General features: G+C 43.3%; 2 protein-coding genes across 2 annotated transcripts; both read left to right on the forward strand.

Moving 5' to 3' along the window:
- Positions 1 to 611: 611 nt before the first annotated feature.
- On the forward strand, positions 612 to 1,476 carry N7462_002888 (uncharacterized protein; the record flags this gene model as incomplete). Its single annotated transcript, XM_057074614.1, has 3 exons — positions 612 to 729; positions 777 to 1,090; positions 1,171 to 1,476. 3 exons carry the CDS (start codon positions 612 to 614, stop codon positions 1,474 to 1,476), a joined length of 738 nt encoding a protein of 245 aa, XP_056938255.1.
- A 6,289-nt stretch (positions 1,477 to 7,765) lies between these two features.
- Positions 7,766 to 9,435, forward strand: N7462_002889 (general substrate transporter; the record flags this gene model as incomplete). The annotated part of the gene is made up of 4 exons (XM_057074615.1): positions 7,766 to 7,819; positions 7,905 to 8,334; positions 8,520 to 9,142; positions 9,367 to 9,435. The coding sequence occupies 4 exons, from the start codon at positions 7,766 to 7,768 to the stop codon at positions 9,433 to 9,435; spliced, it is 1,176 nt and encodes a 391-aa protein (XP_056938256.1).
- Between the last annotated feature and the right edge of the window lie 1,474 nt (positions 9,436 to 10,909).

Consider the following 10,909-nt stretch of genomic DNA (forward strand, 5'->3'; position numbering starts at 1 on the left):
CAGGTATTATTGCCCGAGTCCGCTCCTGCTTGTTGTAAGCAAGATTCCTCGACACCGCCTTGTTGCAGAATCCATTGGTTCAGGCGTGTCCATTTTTAGCATCCCAGGGGTGGGGTCTGTAACATTACTAAGGAGAATATAAAGGTATATAAGGGAAGGTAGTTTCGGGTACGAAATTTATAAATACAAACATTTTAATTCGGAATATAATTTCCCTAGTTACGAAACATTTCAAAGGTCACGTGGTTTTTAAAAGGTTTTTAGGTACATAGCCTACCCAACTATTTTAGCGCGGCCTACTGAGCTCTCAGTGGGCGCCCACTGCGTTCTCCGTCTATTCGTCGACCTATCTCATTCTGCCTGTGTTCTCAAATTTGCCGTAGAGCGCCCTGGTTTAATACGTAGACTCGGTTGAAGTGTCCCTCGGATTGAAGTTCGGTGATCTCTTAACTCCGCGTTCACGCCAAGAAACAAATATCATTGGTGGAGACCCTCCTCAACGGATCACATGGAGATAAGCCAGGGAGGCTCGCTTCACTCTTCTCCCTGGCAAAGCCAAAGCACCAACCTTCCAGAGCCTTAAGAAAACGGTCCAACCAATAGCGTCTGATATGACACAGCCAGTTCGGGCTTCCGGTGTAGATGTTCAACCAGCGGACGACTGGGCTGGACTCACAGACACTGCCGAGCGTCGACGAAGGCAGAACCGAATCAACCAGAGAGCGTTTCGTATGTGACCAATATATTATGGAATTATCCCGGCTAATTGGACATAGGGAGAAGGCAGCGATTATTAGCTGACAAGGACGTCCATTCAAAAAGCGTCACATTGTCTACAACCCCAGCCAGCATAGCCCCTTCCAAGTGCAATGTCATTATGGACCAAAAGCAAAATCTTCTTCGATGCGTCCCCCCAGACGTCGTGCAACGACTCCTCAGTCAATTCTATCAAAGTTATATGTTGGGATCTCCTACCTCCGACCATCTCATGGCGCTGACTAAGGTCAATGTTTTCCGCGCCTTTGGCCACAATCTGCAATCAATAGGCTGGCCGTTGGATAGAATGGATGACGATGCGATCTCGCTATTTGTTAGTGCTGGGCCGCCAGAAAAAGCTTTATCCAGAAAATCTGAAATTCCACTGAGCCTCCGTCCCACTAAGCTTCAAAGGACTGTGCCACATCATCCCTGGATAGATTTTTTCCTCTACCCCAGATGCGTGACAATATGATCCAGGCAGGCGATGGCTGGGATGATACACAACTTTGTCACGACATCATGGGATTCTGGGACTCCTCAGCCCCAGAAGCGGGTCTTTTAGTATGGGGAGAGCCATGGGATGTGAGAAACTGGGAGATGACGGAGGCTTTCTTGAAAAAATGGCAATGGGTCGTGAGAGGCTGTACGGAGCTTATGATCGCGACTAATGCATGGCGCATGAAACGTGGAGAAAAGCTCATATTTCGCTATCTGTAGCAGAAGAACTTGTTGACGCATGTCCTATTTGGTCGTTGTCATATATATTTTTACTTATGGCACTATTGGTTATATATGCTGCCAGATCATAGGTATAGATTTGTGCAAATTCTTGAGTCGTATCTCAAGACTACCGAGGATGTGCACTCTTACGAATGGTTTGAAGGGAAACAATAGTAGGCTCTCCCAATTCCCTTACCCCGTAGCACAAATCTTGATTTACAGAGTTCTTGTGGTGAATAAACCTGTTCGCACTGCCAAACATAACCATAGATTGATAAAATCTATCTTAAACCATAAATGACTTTGGATGGTATAAATACACATATATCAATAATTATTTCCTGATTTACTTGTTCAGTCATCATTATCAAAACATAGGTATATATATAGCCTGTCATACCGCCAGAATCATCTTTGTCGATACATAATGTTGGTGCGCATGCTCTAGCATAGAGCAGTAATGGCAATATCATTAGTGATCGCTATCCACGCTTACCTACAGAGGAAACGACTATGGCATTTCCATACCAGCATCTATATTTACAAAGCTCTGCGCCTAATCACATTCTTTACTAGTATTCTAAGCCGTGCACTGCCATTTGTTATGAATTTATTCTGTCTTAAAGATCACACAACCAATGAGTGGTAAGGTGAGCCTCGTACTCAGGCAAATATGAAGAATTATGGCGCTTTCTACATACACCCTAACCGTCACACAGACTATATATGTATATTTTGTGATAACAGAGAACAATGACGATATTGTGATTGCTTCAGATCAGAAACCTATCTAAGTCTCATAACTATTATTATTTCAAATGTCATTATTTATGATTAACCTTTTACAATATAACAAAGGAAAGCAAAATTGTATTTGAGCTGAATATCTAAGACTTAGTTTCTGACTTTTGATAACTTATTTTGTATTTTTTGCAAACAAAAAATTTTGTTCTGATTTATTCATCTCTCTGCTTACTCGATTAGCCACTACCATAAATGTAGTACTCTTAGAAAAAGGGGTCCCCCAAAATGAATCCGACAGAGTGACTTCGCTACTATGTTCTGTCGGCAATTTCAAATATCCACTGAACCATTTATAGTAAGCTAGCAATCTAGCAATCTAGTAATCGGTAGCATTTGGGCCTCAGCATAGCCCGTGGGTAACCCTCTAACCGTCGGGTAGTTAATCTAATTAAATAGAAGGAACTCGCCACTTGTATAATTTGTATAATTTGTACAGATTTTATTTTTATCTGTCAACAAGAAGAAGCTGCATAATCGTGTGGAGACTCGAATATCTTTATATCCGTCAGTTTATTACAGGGATATTGGATTCCCTGAAGGCTTTTGTATGGTATTCCAGGTATATTCAGAACTAGCATTGTAACACGCTAGTCAACGAGGTCGGGGATATTCAACACTCCCAGCCTGCACACCCAGATGGTTCAAATTGAATATCGGATTCGAATCGATTCCACCTTTACAAGAAATTACAATACTATATTAACAAAATGTACTCTACAGTGCCGGCCAGATCACTATTGCTACGGACCCACTGGGTGCCCACATAGTAGCGTGGAATAGCCGACTAGGTCTCTACAGTCGACCGGAGGCTTCGTTACAGGGCGCCCGAACGAAAGGCGCGGAATAGGACAGTAGATCATCATTAAAATTTATATTCAGGTATCTTACTTGCATCGCCCCCGTTTTGTATCAGGAAACGGAAACACTAGTGAACTATCTGCACCAGCGTATGAAGACAAGGCGCCAACACCGTGTTGGCTACGTCGCAGGGTGGGCAGAGCGGTAGCGATGGAAATCTGGTCGATACAGCGGCGCCGGAGAACATGGGTGAAATCATCTAGGATGCGAGCATCCGCGATGCGGTGGATACGACCACATGATTCTGTCCTGATAGATATACGCGAGGATTTATAACGACAGAGCGAGGATGGAGGCGTAAAGGGCGAATAGTTCCACGGTTTGCATTTTTTCATTTGCGTATCAAGTACGAAGAGCTACGCTCTCCAACTCTTATAAGACCCGATCGCTCAATATATTAGCATCAATGTAATAGCTGCTATTTTAGTATTTCAGCGCTTACCTGGCACCATGTCCTTCTGACTGTCTCATCTCGCGCTGACGCTATCTCAGTTGTTTCAGGCTGCGAAGTGGCCGCCTTGGCAGTCCTCGGCCACTCACGTATTCGTGGGGGATGTTGGCGCTCCACTCCACATACTCTTTCGGCCGCACAGCGTACTGAACCGCGTCAGTGTCTTCAACGGACAAGCGCCCTTATTGACCCCACTCTCCTTGCGACTAATACCTTTTTTTAGACGTAGTTTTATATTTCTGAAACTGGTATTTTCATCCCATCAGTGTCCCTCCACAACAAAAGGCGTTAAAAGAAGGCATTTTCCATCCGCGTTATATTTCCATTCATGGAACTTCACAGTATATGATATTTTATACTTGATTCTCGCTCCCAAATTTGGTGATCCAGGCTAGATCGATCACTCATAATCCTTGAATATCAAGTGCCTGTGTTTCAACTTAACGTCTTGACGATCCTCTCGATCTGAATCTCTAGAAGCTCAGCGTCGAGCAGTCCCTACGATCCTTCTATTCCTAATCAGATACCCACGAGAGAAATGCTGTTTTGGAGGAAGTTATTACTTCTTGCTCCTACTATACCTACGGCGTTGGCTGTGCCTACTCCTGACTTCTCCTTACTTCCGCGGAGTGTGTTTCTTAATGCAACGCTCAACTCTGAGTGCTTCCTGCAAATTAATGATTCGAGTTGTGCGGGAACTGCGTATCAGGAGTATTATCACGAGCTGTCGGATGATGTACAAGCAAACATCACAGATGCTCGAATTTCTGTGAACTATGTTTGGACGAATGTGACTGAATATGAAAGACATCATCCTAAAGATTCACTATCTCGGGATGGTAAATTTCTTAATAAAGGGGCCAACATTAAGTGCTTTCTGTTCAATGCAGATTGCGCAGGGACTGCTGTTCAGTATTATAGGGACTATGAAAGCTTCAAAAAGAAAGTGAACTCGAAAAAGAAAAAGGCTAAAGATGCTGTGAAAGATGCTTGGAAATCATGCACTTCATTCTTCTCGGATTTGGGGTCGGATTTTAAAGACGTTGGATCGGATATCGAAGATGCTGCATCAGATGATTTGGATACTGTAAAGTCTTGGCTTTTGTAACGGTGTGACGCGAGACTACTACGAGACCCTTTTCAAGGAACATATTGTGAAATGAATCATACACTCTGTGATGGTACTATGGCAATATAGGCACTAGGGCATTGGGGAACGTCGTTCAGATAGGGCTTACGGGTGATAGTACAGCGTTCAAGGGCTAGTATCGGGAGAAGTAGTAGAATCTTAGGAATTATTACCTGAAGTGGTGCAGACTATCCCAGGATCACGACATATGAGGTTATTCCCGCTTTGGTGCCTTAGATATTGGTCATTATTTGTGTAGATAGGACCTTGACCGTTCCTATTATGCCTGCATATTGCCTGCCCCTTACCCACGTTATGTTGGGGAGGCACCCTGGCTGGATGACCACATACGTATGTCAGAATATGATCTATTCTTTGAATTCAAATCAACACCGAATGGCTGGCGAACACGAGTACGTAAGCTATAGAACTTGGATTGTTTAAACAGGCAAGAAACAGTCTTTGAGCAATCCTATTTAGTATTTCATCTTCATACCTGATCAATAGGCATTCTACTTTGCAAGTAGATACTCCAAAAAAGGGAGATATTCCAGTGTAGGGGTTACTCTAGAGAAGACCTCTCTATCTAAATAAATATCTTTTAGGGAACACACCTAGGCACGTGCTTCCTATGTTGAGCCAAAAAGACCACAATATCAATATGTTTGAATATTGACAGCCTAGGACCTAGATATAGTAGCGCACGATAGTGTTTCCCTAACAACTATCCTCCCCTCTCGAGGGGTATGCCCTTAGGCCCGGGTTCAGTAGATATAGTCTACGGTCTAACCCGGTTCACTAGAGGCCCCTATAGTCCCTACTAGCAGTGTCTCCGCACACCCACACCGCTTCGCGTTGTGGGTGTGCCACACTCAGATTACCACCCACACTCCAATTTCCACTTTTACCTATTTCCCTATTTTTTTGCTTCCCTATCCAACACCACCATCTAAATATGCCTAAATTTGATGAATCTCGTATGGCTGAGGCCTGCCTAGCTGCATCCCGAGAGGAGAAGCCGAATATAGCGCGTTTAGCACGCGAATTCGGCGTGCCTAGGCGTACGCTTTCGAATCGAATCAAAAAAGGAGCAAGCCCTAATATTAGCAAGAATGCTAGTAAACGCGCTCTAGAACCCTATCAAGAAGAAGCCGTAGTTCGCTGGATTCAATATATGAACGATTGCTATATGCCTATCACTCCTAGGATACTAGAAGCGTGGGCGAATCGTGCATGCTAACGCGTCGGGAAGCCGTCGGTTAGCAAGATGTAGGCGTATCGCTTTATTAATAGGCTTCCTAAACATCTTCAATTAGGGCCTACTAAGCAGTATTACAGCACTGGTATAATCTACTAGCCTAAACAATCAAGAAGACTACGCCTGCACGTCTAGTCTATAACTTTGATAATTACGGCTTTCAACCAGGCGAAGGAAGGTCTAGAAACGTTATATCTACTACTACTACTACTACTACTACTACTACTACTACTACTAGGATAGTAGACCTTCCTCAGCCAGACCAAGGCGAAAATATTACGTCTATCGAGTGTATAGCTGCCGACGGGTAGCAGATAGAACCCTGGTTCATCTTTAAAGGCAACAGTATCTTTATAGAATCTTGGTTTAATCAAACAGAGAACCTACTACTAAGAACTACTATTACTATATCGCTAAACGGTTAGATAACTGATAGTATAGTAGTTCAATAGCTTTGATTCTTTATAGAATTAATATACGACCGTACGAAATCAGGTGAAAAACGTATCCTAATATTCGACGGTCACGGTTCGTATCTTATATTCGAATTCCTATACCTTTACGAAGAGAATAATATCCTACCTATAGGATTCCTACTATATACTATATATCTTTACTAGCCGCTAGACGGTAAGCTATTTCTAAGCTATAAGCAATACTTCCGCTTAGCGAATAACTACTACGCGTTTTAGGGTAGAAGCCCTATCGGAAGATTAGAGTTCCTTCGAATAATCGGTAATATTCGGAATAGAGCGTTTAGCTAGCGAATTATTCGTGAATCGTTTAAAGATCGTAGGATATATCTAGTCGATAGTAGAAAGGTTATTAATAGCCTTCCTATCCAAGATTACCTAGGTCTTATAGCGCTAGATCTATAACCGCTTTATTTAACGCTTTATATAACAACTTTACTACTACCTATATCTTCTTCTAGTATCGATAAATCGCCGCCTAGATCTATATAGGATCTAGAGAAGAATCAAAGGAAGATTGCTAGATATTAACAAGAAGATCTTATACCTAGGCAGCAACGCAATCTTGACCGGTTATTTCATTATAACAAGATTACTATAGAGAACCTAAATCTAGCGAACGATACTATTCGCAAGATTAGGGAAGCTCAACAACTACTACAGCGCCTAATCACTAAGCGCTAGGTTAAAACGCCGCTTAGCAAAACAGGGGTACTCTCTATTAGAGATGCAAATCGTTCTATTACTAAAAGAAATAAGAAGGAAGCAGAGGCAGAGCGGAAGCGGGTGCGGAAGCAGTGGAAGAAAGCGTATAGAACATCACCACCACCAGAACCTACACAGGAATCCCAGGCATTGTTAGATAGAGCAGAGGAAGCACGTCAGAACGGGCAGGGTTTCTTTATAGATACTAGTGGTATGCAGTAGTAGATAGGGGAAATAGGAAAAAGTGGAAATTTGAGTGTGGGTGTGCGGAGACACTGCTAGTGATGGCGGAGCCCCAGGTTTTGCCGTGGGGACCTTCCAGCTACCAGATGTCAACTCCCGACATGAGCTGTCTAAGCGAGCATCTGAGAGCTTGTACGCCAATCAACTGTGAGTCAATTTAAATCGTTCACCTTGGTATCCCGGCTGGACACATGTATATATAGCGATGTCTTGATCTTCAAGTTCAAACTCTTTCCTAACTGTCGCCGACAGTCACAGCTTTCGCTATCGGCCTCTTCCACAGAAGCTCAAAAGCTCCAGCTAGACGAAACGCTAGACGAAACACATAGCTTTCATCATCATTGCGCGTGCGACACTTACCCAGGATGTTGGAAAAATTCATGCGCGCGAAGGAGGACCGGCCTACGCCTCCGGAAGTGGTATGTTCATTTTTCAACCCCAAAGACATTCCCGGGCTCTACGGCTACAAAGGTCAGCTTTCTAATTGAATGTCTCGTTGAATAGTATAATAAGCGACTGTACTTTACCGTTATGGCGATCTCGATGAGTCTGCTCATGTTCGGATACGATACATCCTTTATCGGAACGACTTTGGAGATCCCGAGCTTTACACGCGATTTTGGGTTGGATAAAATGTCATCAGGGAAGAAAAGTGACACGACAGGAAACCTCACTAGTGTCTTTTCTGTTGGAGCCTTCTTCGGTAGTCTCTTCATGTTCTTCGTTTTTGAAGTCTTTGGACGACGCGTCAGTCTCCTCATTGCGGATGGTTTCGCCATTCTAGGTGCCGTTATGTGCACCGCCGCCAATGGAAACCTCGGCGCTCTGTATGCTGGTCGTGTATTTTCTGGTTTCGGTGTCGGTGGCTTCGTGTCTGTTGTGCCGAACTATATCTCTGAGTTGTCCCCTCCAGCAGTCCGTGGTCGCATGACGGGTCTGTTTGAGGCCTTCTACCAGATTAGTTGGATTCTGGATCAACTTTGGAATCAAGGCACACAATGATACCGAAAAGACGATTGCGTGGCGAATTCCCATGGCCATCCAGCTTATCCCCGCTGGCTTTGTTGCCCATTTCCTTCCCTTTTCTGAAGGAGTCGCCAACCTGGCTCTTGAAAAAAGGCAGAGAGGAGGAAGCGATTAAAAGTTTTGCCTACCTTCGCAACCTCCCTGTCGATCATCACTACACCCAGGAAGATGTTGGATTCGTGAAGGCCCAGCTGGAAATTGAGCGCGCCCTTACATCCGAAGGTGAAAGCCATACTCTCTGGCAGTACCTTGGAGCCGCATTCAAGGAGGCAAAGATGAAGGGTGTTCGCAACCGTTTTGGTCTTGTGATTATGATGACTATCTTCCAAGCTTGGGGTGGTGCAGTCGCGATCAATTACTACTCGCCCACCATTTTCCGCTCTATTGGATTGGAGAACACGACCCTCTGGACCGGTGTTTATGGAGTCATCAAATCGGTCTCTTCCATAATTTACTTCATTTTCTTCATCGAGGCAGCGGGGCGAAAATGGCCTTGGATTATCTCCTGCATTGGCTGTGGTACTTGCATGTACTATCTTGGAGCATACATCGACATTATGAATCCAGAATCTGCCAACCCACAGACTCTATCGCAAGACGCTGCTGGCAAGGGCGCAGCGGCCGCAATCATGATTTACGGATTTTCATGGTCATTTGGCGCGAACGGATTGCCACTCATTATTGCTTCTAAAATTTTCACTCCCAGCCTTCGCAGTGTGAGTGGTCCTTTTGCTGGAATGTGCGTCTAGCTTTGGTCTTTTGTTGTCACCAAAGTCAACCCGTATATGTTCGATAACATGGGCAAGAGCGGCTTTGGTGTATACTTCTTTTTGGAACCATGCTGTTCTGCGCGATTATCTACGCCTTTTTCTTTATTCACGAGACCAAGGGATTGCGGATGGATCAAATGGATCAGTTGTTTGGTGCTGTGAATGGACAGATTGTTGATTATGAGGAGGAAGTTATGCACGAGAAGGGCGAGAGTGTAGAGATGGTGGAGGTTGTTTGAATAGGCTCAATTTGACGACAAAGTGCAACTTCAATGTGTGATATGCTATTTCTCAAGTCTCATAAAGAATGTTGTTCTATTTAGTAACTTAGATACTTCTATAGTATAATATAAGGATACACCCTATAACTAGGAGGAATACTTAGTAGTTATTATATAAATACTCTATTAACTAACTAGGCGCCCTTTAACTATATACTTCTTCAGTCTACTCTATAGATCTAAGCCCGTGTAAGGCTAGAGTAGGCAATAGCCAGGCTCCTTCTAGAAATCAGATCCTCCCTGATTTCCACAATAGGCTTATTATTCGTCACATTATATATTTAGTTCTTTCACATTCATATTCAATCTCGCATTTTTACTTAGAGAAGAACTTAGACAGCTTCTTGAATATTATTAAAGTTGCTCACGGCTAGGTTTGTTCGAGCACCTATATTTTCCAGTACTTCTACAACCCCCTATTACTAACAAAATGATAAGCATGTCTCATCTAGTATCCAGAACGAATTTTCACGTACTATAGAGGACCTCGATATTAAATCCTTAACAAAGTGTGGTCTTAGTAAGGAACACACGTATCGTCACCACAGAAGTATCCGTCGCAACAATCGTCATTACAGGCAACATTGTAGCCTAAAAACATTTTAGATAATTGGCACAAGAATGAAAACCATATTCCATACCACTGCAGGCAACTGCCACTGCAACGATAGCAAGAAGAGAAAATAATGTATATTGTGGGAATTTCATGTTGAAATTGTTGAAATAGTTAAAATCTTGGATGTGACTGCTTTGATCGTACTTAGGAATTGTGTTGAATATCCAGAGATATTTCTGGCTCTTATAAATATTTGCAAAACTGTAGATCCATTCCTAGGATTCGGTAATAAGACTCCTAGAACAAGTAAAGCAAGGGGTTTGAGAAAAATCCTGAAAAAGGGTAACACAGGCTTTCAAGTGAGATATGCAGTCTGAGACTCTTGTGTAACTACCTGTTAGAGTAATTAGGCCTAGTAATCACGTGCTCTAGCGGCCTATCTATCCTCCGGGATGGAAGAAGGAAGCTCCGAAGTCAGGATATATAACAAGGGGTTTTCCTAAATAGGAAAGAGACGAGAAGGTAATCACGGTTTTTAAGCCGGAAGCTGTTCAGATGAAGAGGTAAATAAGACTTGATCCTTTCTAGCTAGCTAATTAAGCTTCTTTTTTTTAAAAAAAACAACTATCTCTTAGCAGAATCGAATTCTTGCGATATCTCGCTATCCAGAGGTCTAGACATCGCCAAAGCCCACACGGGCCCGAGCCCAACCTAACCCAACCCACGAATGGGTTAGGCTTTGGTGTTACGCGCTGCTAACTGGTTAACGTAAAATATGCGTTATCGTAACATACCTCTCTCGTAATCTCCGACGATCTATCTCGCAATCGTACTGTTGCCTACTCTAGCCTTACACGGGCTCGGATCTATAGAGTA

Source organism: Penicillium macrosclerotiorum, assembly GCF_028827735.1.
Source record: "Penicillium macrosclerotiorum strain IBT 26536 chromosome Unknown utg000002l_segment0_segment0, whole genome shotgun sequence".
NCBI lineage: Eukaryota > Fungi > Ascomycota > Eurotiomycetes > Eurotiales > Aspergillaceae > Penicillium > Penicillium macrosclerotiorum.